General features: G+C 45.7%; 1 protein-coding gene across 2 annotated transcripts in view; it reads left to right on the forward strand.

Moving 5' to 3' along the window:
- Positions 1–24,961, forward strand: part of ITGA9 (integrin subunit alpha 9) — a 337,293-nt gene that overhangs the window by 177,022 nt on the left and 135,310 nt on the right. For both annotated transcript variants that reach the window (XM_041733738.1, XM_041733739.1), the window contains exon 17: positions 10,909–10,985. In XM_041733738.1, the coding sequence (XP_041589672.1) occupies positions 10,909–10,985 (77 nt within the window). The remainder of the gene's footprint in view (positions 1–10,908; positions 10,986–24,961) is intronic.

Below are 24,961 nucleotides of genomic sequence, written 5' to 3' on the forward strand. Positions count from 1 at the left end.
GAGAGAAGCTAAGACTAATGATTTGCCCGTCAGAATTAGGAAGGTGGAGGGGAGGGAAATTCTTGTACCTTGTGGCAGAAATTCCATAAGATGTCAAAATGTGATTAATCATCAAAAGAAACATATGTGGACATGGGTAATAGTGGTTGCTCCTGGAGAGCAGGACTCAGTATAAAGAGATGTGTGGCAGGGGGTCATTGTTTTTTTTTTAACCATGTGATTCTTTGATTGAAATTAAAATGAAAGAAAAATATTGTTCTTAGATTGGGAAGATTGTCTAGGAGTCTCAAAAATATTCTGGGAAAAGTGATCCTTGCTTTTCTCCTTTTCCTGATTAAGTGGGAGGGGGGGGGCGCTAATTTAATGATCATACTCCATGTGTCTTCCAGATGTTAGCTAAGTTTGAGGAGAAAGATTCTGAGAGCTAAGCCCACTCCATCACACTGAGCTAAAATTCAGCCCATGTATTTATGACCATTCCCCAAGGAGCATCTAACCTCTTTCATAGGAAGAAATAACCTCATTGGAACTCTTCAAGTCACATTGCCAGATAACATTAGTATTTATATACTGTAGTCTCTTCAACTAAAAGGCACCCAGCCCATGTTGGTACACAGGATTGTGCAGTGGGATGAACCAAGTTCTGGTGATCCATTGGAGATGTGGCCTGCCCTCATGGGTAGTTGTGTTCAGGTGGAATAGCTGCACAGTATGTATAACATGGAGGCAAGGACTAGAGCATGTGAGTACAGGCATCCTGAGGGATCTGCAGTTCTTTGCAGCAAGTGGGACAGGTAGGAGGCCAAGCCTCCCCTCTGCTGGGTAAAGAACAGTATTGGTAGAATGTGGGCCATAGGATAAGTACTAGGCTGTGTGAGTGCAGAGTGCAGTTGCCACCAGTGCTGAGAACCACCTGAGATTCTAGGCACTCTGCAGGATTCTCAGCCTGATGAGCACACACTTCTCCTTAAAAATGTAAGCAGAGTAGAGACCTGCCTCTCCTCAGGAGATATTCAGTACAAAAATAAGCAACAACAACAACAAAAAGCAACTTGTTTTATCCCTTAGCCAGAAGAGTATTTAAAAGGACTGTAATAAATCCAAAAGCAATTCAGTCATTGAGTGCCTACTCCATGTAAGACCTTGATAAAAAAGATAAACCATTGCTTGCTTTCAATAGGCTTACAGTACAGGAATAATGTGTACAGAGAAGATAGTGAGATTCGGATTAGTGTGTGTGTGTTCCACTTCCAACGGAGGAGAAGGTGTTCTGTGGAGAAAGGGGAGAATGGGCTGGAGTCAAGGACAAAGTAGGATTTGGACACCTGGGGTTAGAGGGGTTTGACAGGCTAACCAAGGAGGAAGGACTGATGGAACCTAATGGTCTTCCATGTGGCTGAATATCTGGTGTCAGGAGAGGGGGAGGGGCCATGAAGACTAGGACCTTGTTCACCAGCCATGGAGCTGGACTTGATTCTGTTGGGGACAGGAAACCATTATATCTTTTTGAGTACAAGGAGGTCAGAGACGTGCCTTGGGGAGACTGGTCTGCCTGGGCCTGGTGAGGCCCTTGGCAGCTCTCACAGCAGTGCCAGGAAGGCCTTGCCACGTGAGTTCTCTCAGAAGTTCAGTGTGAAAGACCCAGAGAGTTGACTTATCGTTAGTTCCTACTTGGTCTCAGCTGTTGAAACAGTATAGAGCTGAATGAAGGAATCCTGCAAAGCCCCATTTGGCCTGTGTGCTGGAAAAGAAGGAAGGCTGGCACTGAACTTATCACCTGAGGAGCCCTTGTCTTTCCCCGTCAGGTGAGCATACCAGTGGCTGTGACAGAAGCTCTTGTCTTCAAACCCTATACACAGAGTAGAGCTTTGAAAACTCTAATTGCTCTCACGCTTCCTCAGGAGGCTGCCAAAGACCTGACTGGGGCTGGACTTGCACCATGTAGACAGAATGCCCCTGACCCCCATATCCATTACCCTAATTCCTAGAACCTGTGGATACAATAAACTACATGGCAAAGGATACTTTTCAGGGATGATTAAGGTCATGGGTTCTAAAATAGGGGGAGTTGCCTGGATAATCCAGGTGGGCCCCATCTTTCTCCAGCTAGAGGCAGCAGAACAAGGTCAGGGAGATGCAAAAGAAGGAGTCAGAGATTTGAAGCATGAGAAGGACTTGACTGACTGTTGCTGGTTTTAATGATAGAGGTGCAATTTGACAAAGAACATAGGAAACCTTCAGGGGCTGAGAAAGGCTCCCAGTGAGCATCTGCAAGGAAACTGGGGCCTCAGTCCTACAACCATGGGGAGCTGAATTGTGCCAACAGCCTGAGTAAGCCTAGAAGCAGATTCTCCTCCAGAGCCTCCAGAGAAGGGCCAAACCCTTGACACCTTGAGTTCAGCTTTGTGAAACCCAGAGCAGAGAAACCAGCCAAGCCCTGTGAGATGATAAATTTGTCGTGTTGTAAGCTGCTCAATTTGTGCTAACTTATTACTGCAGCAGTAGAAAAGGAATGTGCTCCATACCCCAGAGAACTCCAGGGCTTCTTTCTTCCCCTGGCTTCTCTGGAGGAGTACAGTCTTTGAAGTAAGATCAGGGTCCCAGGCCAGAGCAGAATGTACTCACCCAGTGGCATGGGGCATTTACCTGCTAAGAGCCCCGCTTATCATCTGTCACTTGGGGTACCTTTGTCTGCTCTGCCTACCTGGGGGAGATTGTGGGATTCTGTGAAATAACACATGAGGAGCATTGAAATGGTGAGACAGCATTAGATTCTGCTCTTCCTTTCCTGGGAAGGGCAAGTCACCTAACCTCTGGAAGCCTCTGTCTCCACCCCCGTGAGTGGAGGTGACAAGGCAGCTTCACAGCACTGTGGTGAGGAAAGAATAGGGCAAACCACAGGAATGTCTAAGTGGGACTAGAGGAAGCAGATGCTCCACTGAAGCTGATTCCCTTCTGCAGAGCGTGTGTCTAATCTCAGCTGGCCCATGTGTCAGTTCCCTGGGTAGGAAGCAGTGACACTAAGGGCTCTGGCTGGTTATTCATATGGACCTCTCGTGATCTTCAGCACTGGTCCTTGCCTGTGAGGCCCAGAGATTCCCTTGTGCTAGAGGGATGGTATGGGGATGATCTACACTACCAGAACCCGAGAGCTGGCTCTCCAGCACAAGCTGGACTGATGCATGAATCCTTGCCTCTATACTCCCTCTCTCCTGCCACCACTGTAGTCCAGGCCACCAGGTCATTTCTCTTTATAATGCCTACCTACCCCCTTTCCCCCAGCTTCCCTCTGCCCTTAGAAGAACATATAGACTCTTGTTAAGGCCCACAGACCCTGCACAATGGGGCCCTGACCTCTCCAGGATTATTGGGTGCTAGCTACAAACTGCATGCCAACCACTCTCAAACTCAAACCCTCTTCAGCCTCAGGCCCTTTGCACATGCTGATACCTCTTCTAGAAAGCTCTTTCTCACAGCCAATTCTTTATTCTTCAGGTCTCAGCTTACATACCACCTCCTCAAAGAACCATTCTCCAACCACCTGTATACCTTGACTTACTTATCTATTTGATTCCTTCATGAAACCTGTCACAATCTATTATTATTTGTCTAATTGCTTTTCTGTCTTCCTCACTTGAATGGAGGCTCAAGAGGACAGGGATCAATTTTTTCTCATTTTCTGTTGATCCCTCGTAGCTGACACAGTGCCTTGCCTTAGTGGATGCTCAGTAAATCTATCTCGGGTGACAGCCCTTCTGAAAGAACACAAAGCTAGGGCTTCCCACAAAGGTTGGACATCGTATCAGAATTTCTCCACTGACAGATTCAGTAAGGCTGTATAATTTTTTAAAAATGTGCTTTATGAACTCTCTGGGAATTCCTCCCAGACAGGAGAGCATGGTGTGTGATTTAGAGTGATTCACCTAACAACCGTCGTACGTTTGTGCACGTGTAAATGTCCTTTCCAAAAAACAAGCTGGAGGAGATATGCTCAGTGAAAGAATAGGCATTACCTGTGTTGAGAACACTCACCCTGTCATCTTTCAAGTGAAAAGTGAGCTGTTTTACTCTACTGTTAATTTTGAATTATGTTGAAATCATAGCCTTTGGGTCTCCATTGTGCTGGAAATCGTCACCATCTGTCCCCCGACCCTAGACCTCTCAGTGCCTGGATGTGTGGAAATATAGCCCAAGCCCATGAGAACTCACTGTTTGTTCAGCCTGGACATGAGGTAATGGTTTCCCCAGTGAGGTGCCCAGCTGCCTTAAAATGCCAGGCTGAAAGTTTATTTTCATTATCATATATAAAACGTCTAGGGAACAGTGCAAAGCTGAGTGGTCGGGAGAATGGAAGAGAGAGCATGTCACTGCAGACACCAGGGCCAGAGAGGTTTCATGGACCATCCAGTCTGGGGGAGGAGGGGCAGATTAGGCACCTGGATTCAGGGAAGCACTTTGGCCCGGCAGGGTAGGAGGGGAGTGAGAGGAAGAAGTTTCTACTCCCATCCCTAGTCCAACCAGATTACCTCCACTTTTATAAGCATCAGCGGCTTGGCATCAGCTTCTGGGTAATCTTTTCAGAAAGGGCACCACGGTCATGGTGAAACACGTGTGAAAGACATTTAGCTTCAAGCATGTGTAGTTTAGCCTTCTCACTGACCCCAGAAGTCTGGTTACATCCCTATGTTCCTAGCTTCTCCACCATGGTTAACCCCAAAAGGAGAGGGGACTCCCATCTCCCAAAGGCTGGGCTGTACCCAGCAGTGACCTGCACAGCCTGCACACTTTCTTCTTTAGTGCTTTATCTCTGCAACTTATGGAAAGAGTTGTTCCGATCCTCCACAACCCTCTGTAAGAAAAAGATCGTGGTTTTGCCCCCAAATCTTCAGGCCCATTGAGTTTTCTTTCTTTCGTCCTGCCTTATAGAAAACCTTGTCCGTGAGCCCATAGAGTATTTATATAAACAAATGAGGGCTCAACTCCAGAGGACAGTCTCTGGCTAGGGAAGGAACATCAACTTCTCTTTTGTTCTCCTCTGAGATGATTGAGGAAGTCCGAGGCCAGGCACTTGGTGCTTGAGGTTATACCTGGAGCCCCATTGAGGTGAGGCTCTGTGGGTGCATGGGGAGGGGTCTTGCTGGCAGCCTCTCCAGTTTGAGGGGATCTGTCTCCCAGTTGCCTGATTCCATCTGGCTCTGCAGCTTTTATAAATACAGCTAGCATATTCTTCCTTTTCTCTGACAGGCCCAGCATCTTTATTGCTGGTTCTGTTTTCTGCCTCTTGTGACTAATTAGTAGTAACTGTTCAAAAAAAATAAATGAAGTGTAGAACACAGAAGATTCCAGGGCAAAAATCGTGGGAGAGCATTTCTGACCCTTGAGGCAGAAGGTCTCTAGGAGCAAGTTTATGGCTGATATTAAAAGGCAAAGGTTGTAAGGGGATGTGAAATGTGGCCTGTAAAAGGCCAGCCAATCCCAGGCAGTCCTGGAATCCAGGTGAGTCCAGAGGCCAGGTGCAGTTCCAGAGGGGCTGTCTCAGCTCTCACTTTTTCATGGGGGTTCAACTGGATCATGGGGAAGGCTGTCTTTAGGCAGAGGGGACTATGCTATGAACTGCAGGGCCATGGAGTAAACCCAAGGATGCCCCAAACAGAACTTGTCACTTCCAATTTCTCCATAAGGACATGAGGCAAAATTGGTTCTGTGTTTGTGTTTAGAGGAAGACCAATGGGACTGTTTTTATTCCCATGCTTTCAAAATCAAAAAAGGATAATTTGTACAGACCCTGGTATAGGAGGAATGTCTCCACTTTAGTCTTACAAAGTATTTGTCTTTCATTTATTTCTTTGGACATGATACTTTTTAGAAAGGAACTCTAAAAAAAAAGAAAGAAAGAAAGAAAGAAAGAAAGAGAAAGAAAGAAAGAAAGAAAGAAAGAAAGAAAGAAAGAAAGAAAGAAAGAAAAGAAAGGAACTCTATCTGTATGACCTGATTTTAAATACTGGGCAACGAGACATTTCCTTTCTTCATTTGGGCATGGGGCTAAACAAAGAAAATCTCAGGACCACCCTGAGCTCACATTAAAGACAGTGTTGGATTCTGAAAAAAAGAGTCTGTTGAAACAGAATTAGAAGGAGAAACCTTTTACACTCTGGTCATGGCATTTATACAATTTTTTAACACTGTACTAGGTGCTGGGGGTTGCAGACATTATTTACATATGGCCAGAGCCTCTGGGAGCTTCTATGGGACTGTAGGAGGAACAGCAGTTTAGAAATATACTTCCTGTCATCCAGGCAGAGACCCTCTGGTAAGTCACATTGCCCATCAGGAAATGCCTCACTCATGTTAGCTTAAAAATAGCCTTCTTGTTGGGTCCCCTTGGGGTGGGATTTGAAAATCATGTATTCCCATTCAATCCACTTGTGCTATTTTCTCAGGCCTCAGCATGGATATGGTTGCCACAGCAACCCTGTAAATAGAATCTAATCTATGTCATTGATTATATATATGTGTTTATATATATATATATATATATATATATATATATATATATATATATGTATAATCCAGCCTCTGTACTCTGGCTCAGAGAAAAATGTAACTTGAGCTGGATTCATTGTTGGTTTGTGTTTTTTTTAATATATATATATGCAAATATCACCAAGTCCAAGAAATTGACCCTCCTATGAACATGCAGCTAGAATAGGTGAAGAAACCTACTTCCTATTAGATCAGGAAGGAAGATTTTTTCCAATGCAGATTTGAATATGAGAAATGGGCACCCCAAGGCTTGAGTCCCTAGACAACTTCCTCTCTAAAGTCAACCTTGGCCAGAACAGTCATTGAGCTGCCAGCCCCAAGCCACACATCCCCAAGGCTGCCTTGGCCTTGGTGGCCACTGCGTTGGGAAGAAAGCACGGCCAGCTCCAGCCTCTGTACTCTGGCTCAGAGAAAAATGTAACTTGAGCTGGATTCATTGTTGGTTTTTTTTCTTTTTTCCCCTGGCCTGAAGAGAACGAGGAAACCAATAGCCAAATATTCTAGAACAGGAGTCCATAAACTACAGCCTGCAGGCCAAATCTGGCCTGTTGCCTGTTCTTATAAATAATGTTTTACTGAGATGTGGCCATGCCTTTGTCTCTACATATTGCATATGGCCACTTTCACACCACTCGTTGTGACAGACACCATATAGCCACAAAGCCAAAAGTATTTACTAGATGCCCTTTATAGAAAAAGTCTGCCAATCCTGTTTTAAAAGAAGCAGAGTAAGGATTTTGGGAGAAGCTGGATAAAGGATTTTAAAAAGAAAACTATTCTCCAGGAAAACCTGGGTGAAGACCAGGGTGAGGAAGGAGCCAACATGGAAATTTAGTCTGTGAGGCTGAGGAGGCCGCTGGGAGTCCAGTCCGCAAGTCTCTGAAGACTGAGGCAAGAAACAGTTTTCTCCTGAGAGAAAGGGTTTACCTCCTTTAACCAGAGAGGAATTAAGAGATGGTGGCTTCTCAGATCTGTTTCCATTTTCCAGAAAGTTTTCTTCTGGGTAAAGAAATGGATGGGGCTTTGGCAACCAGAAGGTGGAGGCTGGAGGGCAGTAGGAGAGAATGCTTCCAAGCTGGTGGGGGATTTGTCAGATTCGGACGGCCAGGCTTGCCTTTGCCCAGAAGACTAGGGAGACAGGGGCAAAAGCGGGTGGAGGAATTTCGTAGAGGCTCTGGTTGGCGCTCAGGGTTGTTCCTAAGAGGAAAGTTGGGAGTTTGGCCCATTGGCTTCATAGGGAACCTGTACTCTTTGTACTTAGTAAAAGAGAAGTAGTCTTTACTTGCTCCTGGAAACTCTGTTGTCAGCTGGCTTTCTGAGGCCTCAGTCTGCCTACCTTCTGCCCCAGAGGGATGCTTTTCAGTTCCTCAGGAAACAAAATGGTCATTTGCCCAGAGAGACAAATCCAGGTCCAAAGCACAGGAACTCTGAGTTTCAACTTCAGCCTCCCCAGTACATGAGGCAAGTCTCTTGATTTCCTCTGTCTTGCTACTCTACCTCTAAGACAACTGCATTCGCAGCTTGGAAGGATCTTTGCCTAAAGCCATGGCTGATTTTCATTTTATAACTGTGGAAATTGAGTCCTGGGCTAATTTGTAAGCTGGTGTTTTATCTTCTCGGAATAGGTCATGCTTAGTTTTAGCTGGTGAGTATAAGCACTCACATAACACGTGTGTGTGTGTACATATATGTATCCCCGTGTGTGTACATCAAGATATATAAATGGTGGACTCAGTGTTTGCCTTTGTTGGATGGAAATTTAGCAGCCCTGGAAGATGTGAGTCAGTTCCAGGGATAGGAAATAGCAGAGTACAAGAGGAGGGCAGACCAAAGACAATGAATTTTTACAAAGCAACAGACCCTTCGTAGGGGGCTCTACACTCACATGTCGCTAAGGGATGGTTGCTACAGCTTGAGCATTGATTATTAGCATTGGCCTGGATTGGAGCGGCCACCATGGGACTCTCTATTTCAGGGTCACCTCATCTTTCAGAGCACCACACGGTCTTCCAGTGTTGACCAGGAAACTTCAACATGCCAGGCTCCAGGGACAGGCACAATGGTGAACAAGGCCAATATATCCTGGGGTACCTGGGATGCTCAGTGGTTGAGCATCGGCCTTGGGCTCAGGTCATGATTCCTGGGTCCTAGAATCAAGTCCTGTATCAGACTCCCCACAGAGAGCCTGCTTCTTCCTTTGGCTGTGTCTCTGCCTCTCTTTCTGTGTCTCTCATGAATACATAAATAAAATATTTTTTTAAAAAGACCAATACAGTCCCTATCTTTGTGGAGGCATAATATTAGCAGGGGAGATAAACAGGAAACCAATAATGATAAAAATCAGTTAGTTTTAAACCCAGAGGAGCAGTAGCTGCAGAAAGTACCCAGAACTAGAAGAACTACAATGAAGCCTGAGCTCATGGGTGGAGGGGGCTCAGAGACATGGTTTTGATTTGCTCATGGAAGGATGAGAGGACATGCCCTGGGTGAACCAGGTGGAGGAGCTGGGTACCAGCTGTGGTGGAGGCCCTGCTTGTCCTATGGGAAAATGGGAGGCCAGTCTGAGGGGTGGCTGGCACAAGAGAGGCAAAGGGACAGAGGTAAGGAGGGAAGGGGCCAGGTCTTGCCAGATTGTGTGCCATAGGAGGACTTAGGTCACGTCCTTTCCATAACTTCTCACCTGCTTCCCACCACATGTCCCACAGTGGGGAACTCACCTTGTCCCTCTCACCTGTGAAACTGGAAAGATGTGCAAGGAGGAGCCTTGTCAGCATGGGCAGGGCTGGGTATTGTGAGACCTGAAGCTTAGATAATGGGTGGAAAGTTTGCTGGAAGAAAAATGTGAAATTACAACAAGGTTAGGTGCAAAGCCTCGGTCAGGGCATGACAGTCCCCATGAAGGGACCTTCAGGCTTCAGTCTCAAAGGTGAAGCCGCTTTTAGTGCTTTGCCCTCATTCCTACCCTCCAGAGCCTGCTGCTCTTGCCTGAGATATCCGTGCAGTCCACATCCACTTGCTCCTGTTCTCTCCTTGCTCAAGACGGCAAATCAAGCACAAACGTCTTATCTGGAAGTCTGGAAATCTGGCTGTCTCCCTTGCTCCCAGTAGTGTCCAAAAGGACTTGGGAATTTCCTTTGTTTTGCCCAAGCCTTCCATGAGTTTTGCCCCTGCCACAATCAAGGCCGGGAATGTTGGCTGGGGCACTTTATTCTTTTGGAAATGTGACACAGGAATATGAATTTCCATAGGCACAATTACTCCGTCTGGTAGGTCTAGACTGTCCGTGGGCCAGCAAGTTCACCGGAGTCCGTGCTGGCACTCTGAGAGCGCCTGGATGGACCCGGTGGGAGGGGAGCAGATCACTTGGAACTGTGTTCTGTGGTGGGGAAAAACCCACAAACATGAGCAGTGACAGAAGAGACGTTCAATAGTGAATGACTTACAATGAAAAAATGACAACAGGCTCTTCTCTCCAAAATCCAAAATGATCAAAGCCTCTTGACAGTAGTGAGGAGTGTCTGTGAGTCTGGAACACCGGGAGCCTGCTGTCCGTAGATGAGACATGTCAGAGGGCTCCAGACCAATATGAGGGAGGGACTGGCAGCCTGCTGTGGACCACAGGGGAAAACTGTAACTCCTCCCAAAATGCTGCTCCCGATTCCCCTGCCAACCTCCACAGATAGACCTGGCTCAGCACGCTGCACAAGGCCCATGGACAGAGCGGGTTTGGCGCACAGAGGGTTAGGCCCTGAAGCTAAGCAGGAGCTTTGGCCATCGAGGCCCAATCTGGGTTAGAGGCTATGCCTCCCCACCCCCCAGATGTAGGAAAGAGTCCCCTCAGCCCGGGTGTGGTGTCCTCAGCTTACTCGCCTCATTGCCTTTGACGTTTCTCTTTGGCACTAAACATTATAATAATATCCCATCGCTCGAGCCGAACCCATCTCACACAGAGATTTTCTGCCTCCCCAAGAGAGCAAACAGAAGACAATGACCACACTATAATCTAAGAATTCTTTATGCAACTGGATTATTCACTCACATTGGAGAGCATTTAAGGATCTTCTCAAACGTGGAAAGGACACCTGCCGTGTACCCTTCTTGAGGAACATACTTCAAGAAGCACTTCGGTAGACTGAGAAAGGAACCCGATAAGGAATGCGCTCTGCAGTCCAGGCCCCCTCTGCCCTGGGTTTCCTTGGAGCCTGAGGAGGAGCCCTCACCTTGTTGGGGGGCTGGCTTCATGGGAGGGGAGGCCTTGAAGGTTCCCAGGAAGAGTTACCGCTTGCTGATTTGGAAGAAAGTTGTTGGCTGGTATTTACACCTTTGCCATTAAATCCTGTCCTTCCCGTTGTCTGTCCCCAACAGACGGTCTTTGAGAGGAACTGCCGTTCAGAGGACTGTGCCGCCGACCTGCAGCTCCAAGGTCAGCTGTTGCTCTCCAGGTAAGTCAGCACTCCTGCCACCTCCTTCCAGGGGGCGCGTTTGTCATGACCCTAAAGCTTGAGTGTGCAGATTCCCCCCACCTCAGCCCCACAAAGAGGATAACTAGAGTTGGTAGGTTGCAACAGTATTTTGTAGCTTAAAAAGATGTGTATGTATCATACATTAATTTTTAAAAAGATTTTATTTATGTGAGAGAGAACAAGCTAGAAAGAGCGTGTACATGCTGTGCATGAGTATGGGTGCAGGGGGACAAGCAGACTCCCCACCGCCAAGCAGGGAGCCTGACGCGGGGCTCCATCCCAGGACCTGGAGATCATGACCTGAGCCAAAGGCAGCCGCTTAACCGACTGAGCCTCCCAGTGCCCCTGTGATCATGTTAACAACGCCTGTCATCTGCAGGGGATAATCTGCTTTTTGTTTCATTCACAGTTCTACATATCTTACGGTTTAGCCCATATTTCTGATTTGTGTGATGGAGGGGGGGTATTTTATACCTACACATTGTATTAGATTGAACCGTAAGAAATTGCCAGTATTTAATTGAGACCGTTCATATGATTTGACTATTATAAAAGATTCTTTTAATTTCTCCCACCACCACCACGCACACGCACTTAACAATGGCATCTGCTTTCACAACAGGTGAAGGTTTCTATGGCAGTGGGAGGGGGTGAAGGAGAGGGACTAGTGGTCCTGATTAGAGGGAACAGACAGTCTCTATTGTTTCAGGCTTTCCTCCCACAGTATGAGAGTCCCCCAGGCAAAGGTAAACCACACAGAGGCCTTCTGTTTCCTCTCTGCCAGCCTTTTATTCTAGATGTTTTGTAGGATCTAGGTGCTGGTCCTAAATCATTTGACTACATTTTAGAGAATGGTTTCCTTTCAAGACAGTTCCTTCTGAAAGATTGTTTTAGCCTGGGGGCCAGAAAGTCTCTCCGTAGGTTTATTACCATTTCTTTTGATAGTTGTTTTCCAAAATGCCATGCTGTGCCCTTTATTTGTAACCATGAGAGTTGAGAATGGGTGGAATGTAAACAGTGACTGCACTGGAACACTTACATTGATAAGTAATCTATTCATCAAAGGAAGTAATACTAAGATTCTTTTTCTTTTATATTCATTTATTGGGTACAAGGTGATGTAACACTGCCCCCCCCCCCCACCACACACACACCAATACTCCTCCATGACACTTAGATGTTATTTTTTTAAGATTTTATTTATTTACTCATGAGAGACCCAGAGAGAGAGGCAGAGACACAGGCAGAGGGAGAAGCAGGCTCCCTGCAGGGAGCCCAATGCAGTACTCAATCCCAGGACTCTGGGATCACGACCTGAGCCAAAAGCAGGTGCTCAACTACTGAACCACCCAGGTGCCTGCCACTTAAATATTAATTAGCATTACTTTTACTTAGGACAAAAGTGGTAGATTAAAGTGGCACATGTTTTGCCAACCTTAGAAGATTACTTCAGACAAATGAAGTGGACATTGGAATTTTTTAACATTAAAAAGAACTTGCTGGGGTTATTAGAGAAACCAGTTCTTAAAAAGTTCATAAATTATCAAGTCATTACTTTTAGCTTTAAATAGGTCTTCCAAAAAGTGTTTTAGGGAAAAAGTAACATAAAACAAAAATATACGAATTTGTTTTGTCTTGAAGCAGACTGTGAATGTTGGAAATTTGTTTGGGATCAGAAAACTTTGTGTGGTGGGAAAATGTACACCTGCTCCAAGGTTAAATATTAGGTTAGGGAAGTTCTGATGTTCTTTCTGCCCATTAATGGACACAGTCAAATCTATCTCTGTTCAACTGTACTTTTCATGTATTAAGATATAAACTCCAAGGCTCATGGTTGGTAAGGCACCTTGTACTTAAAATGGCCTCTGCTGCCCCTACCTGGCCCCTCAGGATTTGTGGATCAGAACCAGTTCTGCTTTATGGGCCCAGTAATTGATAATTTGAGAACTGGTATGGCAGCCAGGATCCAGATCCCCCATATGTATCAGCTCACTATAGCCAGCTGCATAACAAAGCACCTCAAAACTCTGTGGCTTGAAACAGCAGTCATTTATTCTCATGGACTGCAGGTTGGCTGAGGGTTGGCTGGTCCAGGCTGGATTCAGCTGGATCTTGGCTGACTTGCCCAAGCATCTGGGGTTCAGCAGAGGATAAGTTGATCTCGGCTAGGCTCAAGTGACTTAGTTAGCTCTGCTTCATGTATCTTCATTGTCCTGCTGGAACCAGTCAGCTAGCATGGGCATATGCTATGCCCTCATGACTTGGTGACAGTGGAAAGGGCAAGCAAAAACATGCAATAACCCTTAAGGCCGAGGTTCAGACCTGGTGTATTCTGCCTTTAGCCTTATTCCATTGGTCACAGCAAGTCATATGACAGACCCCAAAATCAGGGGACAGGAAAATATTCTGTGCCGCCTTAGTGAGAGGCACAGCAAAGTCACACAGCAGAGGGCATAAGTTAAGGGAAGGGTGAATTGGGACCTATATGGCAGTCTGCTCTACTACATTACTACATAAGGAAGAGGACTGCTCTTTTTCCTTTTTTTTTTAGATGCTCTTTTTCCTGATACCTTAGTTTTCAGGGCTGATTCAACCTTTCTTCTAATTCCAACATTCTTGACTCAGGCATGAGACCTAGAGACTGGGTAAGAATATTTTCTCAATCTCAGAAACAGTGTCGTTGGATGAAAGCTATGAGCCTCTCCTTAGCATGAGTTATTTCCCAGGAGCCCTCCCTTCCCCCACCCCCATCCCTCAAAATAGGCTTTTGTCTGGATCCCCCATTAAACCTTCTTTGTATCTTGGACCCATAGCTGTCCCCAAGGGAGCCATCAGAGAAACATTAATTGGTAATTAAATGAGGAGAAATAAAAAATCAAATGGTGGCTTTGGGTATACTGGATTTCCCCAGACCTTCATGTAGAGCTAGTCACCAAGTAGGAGAAGGCACAGTCAGTAAACTGCTGGTGGAAGCCAGGGTGTGAATGTGGTTCACAAAGGCTCAGTTGTCAGAACCAGAACCGAGTGGCTCTGGTTGTCACTGAACTGTATTGACTCATTATTGCCCCGGGGGCAGGGAGGGGAGGATGAGGGTTGCATATCCCTTGATTTTTCAAGTCAGGGAAACACTGGGCACCAGGGTGCAGAAATGAACGCTGTGTGCGCCCTGCTCTCCCAGCATGCACAATGGGCATGGCATCACCTGGTCAGTGCTAGAACAAAGGTAGATGGGTCGTTATAGGGCTAGGGAGCAGCTTCCAGGATGAGGAATGAAGAGACATGAGGGGGAGGATGTGGGTTTTCTGGGCAGATGGAAACTGTAAGCAGAGGCATGAAGGTGTGGAGGGCTGATGCCCACAAAGATCTGCAGATGTCTGGCATGAAGGAGGGGGGTCAGGAGGACACAGTGAGAGATGTGGCAAGACTGAGAGAGAGTGACATGGTGTGGGTCATCTGTTCCTCTCTTCCGCTCAGCGAAAGCTTGAGTTTTGAATCAACTCCTCCCCACCCACCTCATTTCCTAGTCCCCGGCACAGGTCCACAGAGCCCCTTTGTCCTGGCGCAGGAGTACCCTTGGCAGCATCGGACTTATGAGACATGCTGTATTGATCTTCACCACAGTGCCTCCCCTGAGATTTCAGAAGGGCATTTTGGACACGACTTTTGCCTTCCATAGTGCCTGTAGAACCTCACTCTTGTATTAGCTGTGACTCACTGTACTGAAAAGTTGAAGCAAAGCATAACAGAGGAAGACCCCTCTGATGACTGGGCAGACAGCAAAGGACAAGGTATGGCTGGAAGTGGCCAAGTACCCACCAGACTGAGGAGGCTGCAGAAGACAGAGGGAAAGACATCTGGGAGTGATTGGGTCCCCCAGAGTGGCCAGGGATCAGGCCAGGAAATGCTATCTGTGATGGGGACTCAGTGATGTTTTGGTTTTTCTCTCCAGAGAGCAGGAATTCTGGCAGGCCTGTTGTCTCTTAAAACAATCAAGTCTTTAGTTAAAGGTTCATCGTCTTTAACGGGCTTGAGCCTGTTTCCAAAACACGCTTCTTCCAGAATGTCCAGGAACAGGGATGAAGCTGCTTAGATCGTTTCTATTAAACAGAACTGAAAACTCCATTTGTGAAATGATGCAACATGTCTTGTTTTGTCTGTCTGAATACTTACAGTATCTAAGATTACAGCACATGTGATTAAGATAAAAAGAAATGTAGACTATGGCAGTTGATCTAAAAATACACGTATATATTTTGATCCATCCCATAGGAGACCAGTGGAACATTGCAGTACCTTCTGGCTAGCCAACCTGAATAATGAAAGAACGCTTAAGGGAAGTGAAAAGACACAGTAAAATACTTACGAAGTTAGAAGAACCATCTTGTGGCCACATATAATGCTTGTATGTTTGTGGTCTTAACAGTGCTATTATCACAGTGGAGGTGTGGGATCAGGTGCATTTCCCATAATTTTTGGCTGGAAGACAGGTAGCTCCATCCATGAAAAACCAGCCTTCAAGAGGAGGATTGCTGCACCCAAGAGCTATTTAGAACCTGAAAATTATTCTTCTCAAAAGTGGCTATTTTTTATATTATCAAAACTGGAATTATCAACTGCACATCATGCAGTAGAAGTAAAGTCTTGTTTGATAAAGGGGAAGAGAGCTCTATTTAAGGAACACCTACTGTGCACTAGGTACCCTAGAGAGTCATGGGTATACATAGACACACCATAGTGTCTTACCAGCTGTGCAACCTTGGGCAAGTTGCTTAACATCTCTGTGCCCATTTCCTCATCTGTAAAACAAGAGAAATAATAGCAACACCTTATAAAGTTATTCTAAGTATCTAATGAATTAAAACATATTTAAGTGTCTCTAAAAGTGCTCGGCATATAATAGGCACTCAGCAAATGAAAGTTAGCATTATTATTTGATTTAATCCTCTCAATGACACTAACAAGTAAATATTATTATACTCTTTTTAGTGGGGAGGATACAGACACTCAAGCCCTTAAAGCCAGGAATGTCTAATCCTGCATTTGGTTCTCCTCCTGAACACTAGCCTCAGTTGCTGTTGGGGGTCTGATATCAGCTGGCTCTGAACCCGAAGTACTGAGGCAGGGGACCTTGGGGAAAAAGTCCTCCTCTGTGTGAGAAGTCCCATCCAGAAAGGAGCTGGGTGGGTTAAAAAATCTGTGAATCAAGATGGCTTTCATCCATCCCCATTCATGCTCTCTTGTGTGTTGTTGGACATGTAAAGCTCTGCTCTTCCCCCTGGAGACATTTGCTGCCTGTCTGATGGGTCAGTGGTGGTGTCTGCAGTGAGTCACACATTTTTTTTTAAGATTTTATTTATTTATTCATGAGAGACACAGAGAGAGGCAGAGACATAGGTAAAGGGAGAAGCAGGCTCCCTGCAAAGAGCCTGATGTGGAACTCAGTCCCAGATCTGGGGATCATGCCCTGAGCCAAAGCCAGGCACCCAACCACTGAGCCACCCAGGCATCCCAAGTCACACATTCTTTTTTTTTTTTTAGATTTTATTTATTTATTCATGACACACACACACACACACACACACACACACAGATGCAGAGACACAGGCAGAGGGAGAAGCAGGCTCCATGCAGGGAGCCCGACGTGGAACTCGATCCCGGGACTCCAGGATCATGCCCTGGGCTGAAGGCAGGCGCTAAACTGCTGAGCCACCCAGGGATCCCCGAGTCACACATTCTTAACTCATCTAAGTTGGACTTTCCTCTCCTTTGAGGGCCACATTTGACCCCAAGCTTATGATGGGCACATCAGCAGTTTCCTCATATGTAAAGTTGCCATCATTGTTGTTGTCACTTTTATGAAGGAAGGCAAGTGGGAGCTGATCAGGAACCTGGAAAACTTGTGCCCTTGTCAGAATATTAGCCGGTTGACTTACTTCACTGAAGTGAAGGTTTTTTCCTTCACTGTCCCAGATCTGGAAGAAAAATGCAAAAGAAGTTTGTTGATTGGGCTGTGTAGTCGCTATTTCTAAAATCTCTGGAAACAGGAATGGTTTTTTCAAGGGTGTATTCTTGAAAGAAAAATGAAATGCTCCAGTGTATAGGAGTTTTTGAATGAGTCAAAGGATTGCTCATCCTCTCCTCTCTCAGAATAAGTCTTTGCTTTTGCTCTGATGTGGATTCCCTAATGGGAGGCAGCAGGTGTGTCTTCCACATTTCAGGAACACATCAAGGTTAAACAGACATGTGGGTGGTCCTTCTTTGGGAGTTAGCCAGGCAGAGGGTAGGATTTAGGCCCCTGGGAAGGTAATCAGCAGTGTCAGGTAAGCAAAGCAACACTCACACACTGGGAAGGGTATCGAAACATATAGTAACCTTCCAGGGTGTCTAGCTTCTACTCATCTGGCAGGAGGTGACAAAGTGCTAGTATATTCATTTATTTGACAAAGAGTAACAGAGCACTTGCTGTGGATATACCAGGCTTGATGAAGGCAAGTAGGGACAATCTCTTGCATCACTGTGCAACTCTAGTGTATTAGTTACTTATTGCTGTGTAATAAGTCACCCCAAAAATTCATGCCTTGGAAAAACCCTATTTATTTATCTCTTGATTCTGTGGGTCAGCTGTTTAGGGTGGGTTCAGCCGTTTGGATCTTCGGGTCTCCTGGACTCCCTCATGGATCTGCAGTCAAGTTCAGGTTGGCCAGTTGCCTCTGTTTGTGATGATTGGTTTTTGGTGGCTGGGGTTCCTCCACTGGCCTCCACATGGTCTCTCATACTCTGGCCAGCTGGTCCACACTTACACTTATGGTGTGGCAGGGATCCAAAATCCAGAACAGCAATGCACGAAGACTTGTAAGGGTTAGTTTCATTGTCCCATTCTGTTGGCCAGAGCAAAGCCAACAGGGCCAACAGGATTCAAGGGGTGGGGAAGTAAACTCTACTTCCTGATGGGAGGGGATGTGATGTCACATGACAAAGGATGCCCGTGGAGAGAGGCCAGTAGTCAGTTCATCATGCCAACCTACCACAGTGGCTGCAGCTACACCCTGCAAGAAAACCCTAAGGCATGGTGGAAAACATTCTTTTCACAATTACTCCATCAGAGGGGCTGGAGTGTTTGACTCTTGGTCATGGGTTGAGGGCTGCTCTGGAGTTGGGAGGGTAGGGACAGTTAATCCCTGGCACCCCCAGCCTGTGACAGCTTTGTCTGGTTCTAGAAAGAGACCCTTGGATACAAAGATGCAAACACTGGCAGCTGGAGGTCGGCAAGAGCGTTTGGCACCATCCAAGGAGGGGGGCAAGGGCATGGATTATGTCTGCTACACCCACTTTCTCAAAGAATCTCAATTGATGAATTTATTCCGGAATTTCTAACAAGTGTGTTAGAACCTTTTGACTCTAAGATTTCTTCCCTTTAGCTTTCTGAGAATACTATCTTTCCATGGTTTGCCAAATACCCAACATTCTCCATTACTATGGTAACATTATTTCCTGGGGATCCCTGGGTGGCTTAGTGGTTTGGTGCCTGCCTTTGGCCCAGGGTGTGATCCTGGAGTCCCAGGATCGAGTCCTGCATCAGGCTCCTTGCATGGAGCCTACTTCTCCCTCTGCCTGTGTTTCTGCCTCTCTCTCTCTCTCTCTCTCTCATGAATTAAATGAATAAAATCTTTTAAAAAAAACTTTATTTCCTATTGCATTTGTTTGTATCTTAATCCTTTGTCCCTTCTCTAGCAAATATGAAGAGCATTTGGTTTTAGAGCAAACCCATGAGCCTAGTACAGGACTAGGAGCTTTGTTCTCATTTTCCTGAGGGCAGTGGGAAAGATAGGTAAGAGATGTGTTCACAGCACACCCTGGGCAAAGAGGGTAAGACTTCTGGCTCCTCCATTGTCCTGGGAGGGACCTGAGTGGAGCAGGGCTAAGCAGCTGTGTTTTTTTGGAGCCCTGGCTCCAGCCCGGTCTGGGGATGAGCACAGAGGGTGACTGTATGGCTCTGAGATGCCCTCTCTGTTGTCCTTCAGAGTAACTCAGGTTGGGTAGAAACAAGTCCAGCTCACAGGTCCTTCACGGTTGGTGATTGGCACGTACATACTGGAAACCATAGCATTTCAGGTGCAGAAGGGGAAGCTGATAGGCCGGAATTGGAGTCACTTTTCTGAAGTCAAAAAGAAAGTTAAATGGCAGTGGCAGGAAAAACACCTGCTGGTAGGTTCCTGAGTCTGAGTCCAGTGTCCTAGCCATTAGACCCATGGCCTGTGTCTTTAGCCATGGCAGCTTGGGGAACCTGGCCTGTCTCTGACACCCACTCTACTGTGCCGCTAACCAGTGGAGATGACTTTAGGAACTTCCTGCCTATCTCAGGGCAGATCTGATTGGTAGCTTCCTAAATAGCCTACCAGCCTCAGGTGTGAGGTTGAGGAGAGTGGGCCACCACCTGAGGAATTGACCATGTTTCCTTGTTGGACAGATTGAAAACATGGAGGGGAGGTTACTTCATTTTTTCAGCTTCCTCTGCCCCCCTCCCCCACCCACACATAGGAACAGCAGAAATCTATCCCAACAAGTACTGGATTTCAGGGATAGTCCTCCCCCTGCTCAGCAGACACAGGGATTTTCCATCTGGATGGTAAGAGTTTGGGGAATCCCTAAAGGAATGTTGAAGGCAGGGCTGCGGGGTAACCGAGTAACCGTGGCAACCACAGAAGCCACTGGGACAGCACTTGCCTGTAGGCTACCTCCCTCCTAAGCAACCTGGGAAGTCTTGGTCTACCTCAAGGGTGTACCTAATAAAATTTTATTTGGTAATATTTTCCTTGGCTTCCAAATACAGCCAACCATTGGAGGTTTTATGTGTAAGCATCTTTCCAGCAAGGTCCAAATGATACGGCTGTTACTTTCCTTCTCCCTGGACATTTAAACCAAGAAAAGGAGCTATGAGAGAAGGTAGCAACTAGATCCCTCACTTCTCAAGTGCAGAACAGACGGGCTACTTCTTTGCTAAGATTTTTGGCAGTTTATTCTGCGGCGGGGTCAATGGTCTCTTGCCACTGTTACTAGCCTCACCCATCCTGAAGCAGACTTTTATTTCTGTAAGAAAAGCTAAATTCCAAGGACAGGCAGTTGTTTTGTTTTCTGAAGTAAGTCTTTCCCCACACATACTTTTCTTGCTGTCTTGCCCATGCCCTGTTGTGAGCATCTTTTCCCAGTTTGTTCTGAGCCACCTGATGGGACCTCCAGGAAATCAGAAATCGACCCTTGTGCTCTCCACCAATGAAAAACCCAAGTAGCTGTTGTTGAGAAGGGATGATCCTTTTGCTTTGTCCCCAGTGGTCACTGACCCCCACCTGCAGGGCCAAAGGTGACAGACTTGGGTATAAGGTGGACTGCTCATAAGTCACGGTTCATGGCAATTGCCATGAGAAGGGAGGTATTATGTAAAGAACTTCTAGATTTTATGATCCTGCTTTTCTGACTCCATGCCAGGTGATCTTGACCCAAACACGATGAGGCTGGGTGGATGCTTTTGGTACCACACCCAGATCCTTTTTACTTTGCAGATGCCAGTTCCCAGCTGTCATTAAGTGTTGGCTACTCAGGGCCCACGGCTGCCCCTCCTCTGGCCTGGAGAATGGCCCTTGCCTTCTGGGAGTCACATTGCCTGGGAGGTTACACCCACCCTGGGGCAACTCTCGGCCAATGACTGGCTGGCTCATTTGGGAGACACAGAAACTAGTCCCCTTTTCTCAAGTGTAGGTAATTCTGTGCTGCAGTTTGTGCTCTATGTGAATCAGGCGACTCCATCCAAGGCCACAGTCTTGCTCAGCTCCTTGCCTGCCCCATCCGCCTTCCATGGCTCCTTGCTCCTCATGACATCCCTTTCTAAACCACCTGAATCCCCATTCAGAGATTGCTTCCAGGGAAGCCAACCTGAGAGGCTATACGTCTTAGGCTTCGCATCCTATTTGTTCCTTCTTGGATCTCCTGGCCAGGCAGTCTGATTCTTTTTTAGGAATGTGAGTTTTGAGAGGAAACTAAATCCAATGTATTTATTAGGTATCACTGGGGGGAAATAGTTGCCAATGGACTTTTTATCTGCCCTCTTGGAATTAGAGAGGTTTTTGGATTTTTAAAACCAGGCCTGTAGTGATGTGTAAGAGGTCCTTTCAGGTGGTGAGTGGGATTTTGTGTCATTCATTCACTCATCCATTCAAGAGAGAGCAAACACGTGAACAGGAGGAGGGGCAGAGGGAGAGAGAGAATCTCAAGTAAACTCCGTAGTGAGCGCAGAGCCTGATACTGGGCTTGATCTCACGATCCTGAGACGGTGACCTGAGCTGAAACCAAGAGTCAGAAACTCAGCCAACTGAGCCACCCAGGCACTCCCAAGCTCTTGTATCTTTAGGATTACTTCTGGTGGCTTCGTCCCTGGGACTTTGTTTTTAAAGAGGGCTCTGCAGACACAAGGGATAAAAGGAGAAGGGGTGCCCCCATGAGAGATGGCTTTTACTGGAAAGCTCCTGACTGGTGGGGAACCAAAAGCAGCCGGAGTCCTTAGTACGTGGATACTCAGGTGGAGTAATCAGGCTTCCTCACCAGGAGCAATGGGCTCCTTTATAGAATATTTTCTGCGAAAATGAAATTTGAACAAGAGGTAAATACCATTGTTTCACCTGACAGTTGTTTCTTCGAGAAAAAAATGAAAAATGAATTTTAAAATTTTTGCTTGTTTCTTTTTCCTGGTGTGGAAGAACTCAAACAGATTAACCTTCTATGCCAAGAAGGAGAAGGTTCTCATATGCACCTCTTTGGCTAGCCTCCCCAGGTCCATCAGTTTTAAAGACGGCTCATTGTCAGTCCAGGGGCATTGGAATCAAGGTGAAGGAAATCCAGAGCAGTTGCAAACACTTTATTATACACCTTCCAGAAATGACATTTTCGTCTTTCCTCTCTCCCCCAGCTTAGCCTCTCCTTCCTGTCATTAAACCAGCCCGTCTCCCTCCATTTCCCACAGGACAGATGTTCCACCCTGGATCCATAGCCCCTTAGTGATCTGGGCATTGAGTTCATGGAGTCTGTGAACTTGAATAGTAAGACAGTCTTTATTTTCACTAACTTCAAACTGAAATGTAGCATCTTATTCGATTATAAATGTAGACAATGACACATAAGAATATAGGCAGGACCTGTGACTGTCACACATAGAAATCACTGATGTTGCCTATCAGGTTACAGTGTTGCAGATGTTTCAGAATATCGTTTACATTCATACTTGCTTCAAAGTCATGGTAGTTACTAGACCCACTGCCAAATCTTATTACTTAATGTCATAAAAGAAAGAGCACATATTACTATACCACACATTTTTAAAAGTAATTATCATGATATTTTTGTATGATTGGTTTTTTTGTAGTCTGATTTTCCATTTTATGCATTTTCAAACTTTATTTTGATAGGGGGGCCATTCATTTCAGTAGGCTACCAGGAGTATCTGGTGGCATAAAAACAGGCTAAAAACCCCTGTTGAGAAGTTTTTCCTGATTATGGGAAGGATACATGCTGAAAAAGCAAATGTTTTGCTTTGTTCACTGGAGTAGACAGAAAATTTTTATTATAATATGCAGAACTGGGATCTCATTATAAAGCTGTTGTCATGTTATAGTTTTCTTTCTTTTAATGTAAGACCAAACTTTGAAACCACCGCAGGAAGTGTTTCCCTGACTCTCTGGCTCCTAGGGTCTGTAATATACTGATCATAAAGTACACATTCATTCTTTGTTCTTGGTTTATTAAAGAGACAGGTAACTGTGCATCAGAGCTTTGATGAGCTCAAGAAAACTAGTGCTTTGGGCCAAAAGCAGAGAAATTGGGCTGGGGGGGGTGAATGCAGTAGCCACTTTGTGGCCAAATGGGCACGCCAGTGGTTGTTGGATGCTCTGTGTCTGCTGTGTGTATTCTTGTTTCTACCTTCAAGGAGCTCCAGAGGACCCAGGCAGGCAGGGCTATTTTCTCCTTGCTCCCATGGCTCCTCACCTCACAGGAAAAACGGTTCCAAACCCAGGGAGGCTTATAATTTCAACACGTTTTATTGTCTGTAACCCATTTGCTTCTTGAGCTTGAAGCAGGGAAAAATTATGGCCACGACACACTTGTCAAAAGACCCCAGTGGCCCTGCCGACTTGGGTTCTCTTGAGTTACCTGGACTGCCAGCTTCCATGAAATGCAGATCAGCTTCTTGCATGTTGAGTACGTGGTGGCCAGGTTTAAGAAGCAGCTTATGTGTGGTATAAGGTGGCACCATGCCATTGCTGGGTCGGGTCACACATTGCTGCACACCATGCTGTCTTATGACATCAGACCTCTGAGCAGCCCACAGATTTTGGGAATTCCTTTGTGCCCTCCCCCCCACCCCAAGTATTCTTTGTCTTTAATCCAGTTGTTACAGTGAGTGGACCTGATTTGTTCCAGATGTCCTAAGATTTAGTGATTCCAGAAACTACTAAAGTAGAGGCTGATGAGGATTTGAATTCCTCTGTTAGCTGAGAACCAGCAGTTCTTTTCACAGTTAAACAGATGGGGCAGGGGGAGGGCAGACCCTCTGGCTTCTCACATTTGCCTTGTTAGGAAAAGGATGACTATTGAAGCAAATACTGATTCTACCACTACATGAGTTGCTAAATGAGCCAGATCTAGGACCAAATTGATGCTAACACAGTCAGGATATAGGCACTTTTTTTTTTAAAGTACCACATATTCATGTTAATTATCTGAATGTTGCTAGGGAAACCACTATTTTGGCTCAGATCACCTTAGTAAATGCTTTTCTCTCACTTTATGAGCTTAAAACTGGCCCAGGTGGGTACATTTGAGGGAGATAGGGGTATTTCTGGCTTCATAGAAGTGATTTTCAAACCAGAAACTTAGTCCCAGGAATCATTCCGGTGACCTGCTGTAAACTTTAATTGACGTGCCTTCCAGAGGTGCCTTATGATCTCTATCTGGAGTTAATAACCATATGGATCTGTTTTGCATGATTAGAAGAGGTTTATAAAGCATGGTGAGATGTGAATCACGTCTCAAACTATACGGCATGATAACCCACTTTTGGAGAAGTTTAAGACCTACATCCATACATACGTATAGTGTGTTCTGTTTCATGATAGTGTTACTGGTTGATGCAGCATTCAAGAATATAAACAGTACGAACATTAAAACTACTTAAAGTTACAGATTTTAAAACGAAAGAAGAAATTGAAGTCGACAGTCTTTGCTGTTTAGATTTTTTGAAGTGTATCTGAAAGTAGACACATGTCCAGATAGATGCTGGTAGGGGTCTGGGACAAGTCATGTAAGCACATCAGCCAAGGGGTTCAGCTGAAGCCCAGACAGATGACTGTGGTGTTTGTCCCTGGAGCCCAAAGACAGGACACCCAGAGGAGAGGCTGAGTGGTGGCAGAGGTGAGGCACCGACAACTGAGAAGCAGGCTGCTCCCAGATGTGGTACTGAGTTTTAAACCAATATGTATTGTAGGCTGTGAAATGAGAGGATCTTGAGCAGGTCGGCATGAGGAACATCGGATGGGTTGGAGTAGGTAGTTCGGGGCTGAGGCTGTAAACCACAGGAGGTTGGAGGCCTGGGTTCGCGTGGGGCTAGTTTAGGATAACTGCAGGATAAGACTAATAATAGGCAGAAATAACAAGTCCTCTCTTCCTAGAGTATATCAAAATATAAAACAAGACTAGATATGATTTCTTAAATATATTTAGAATTGTACCTTGTTAGCACAATATACTTTTGGAAATTTCTTAGTGATTTTTTTTTTTTTTTTTTGGTGCTCTTGGTTAGTAACATAAATTCCTGAATATCTGCCACAGTAGCTAGAATCTTACAAATAAGGAAACTTTTGTGATTTTTTACAGCAGTGAGAACTGGTATTTGGATTCTAGATAAATTATCA

This window comes from Vulpes lagopus, chromosome 19 (genome assembly GCF_018345385.1).
Source record: "Vulpes lagopus strain Blue_001 chromosome 19, ASM1834538v1, whole genome shotgun sequence".
Taxonomy (NCBI): Eukaryota; Metazoa; Chordata; class Mammalia; order Carnivora; family Canidae; genus Vulpes; species Vulpes lagopus.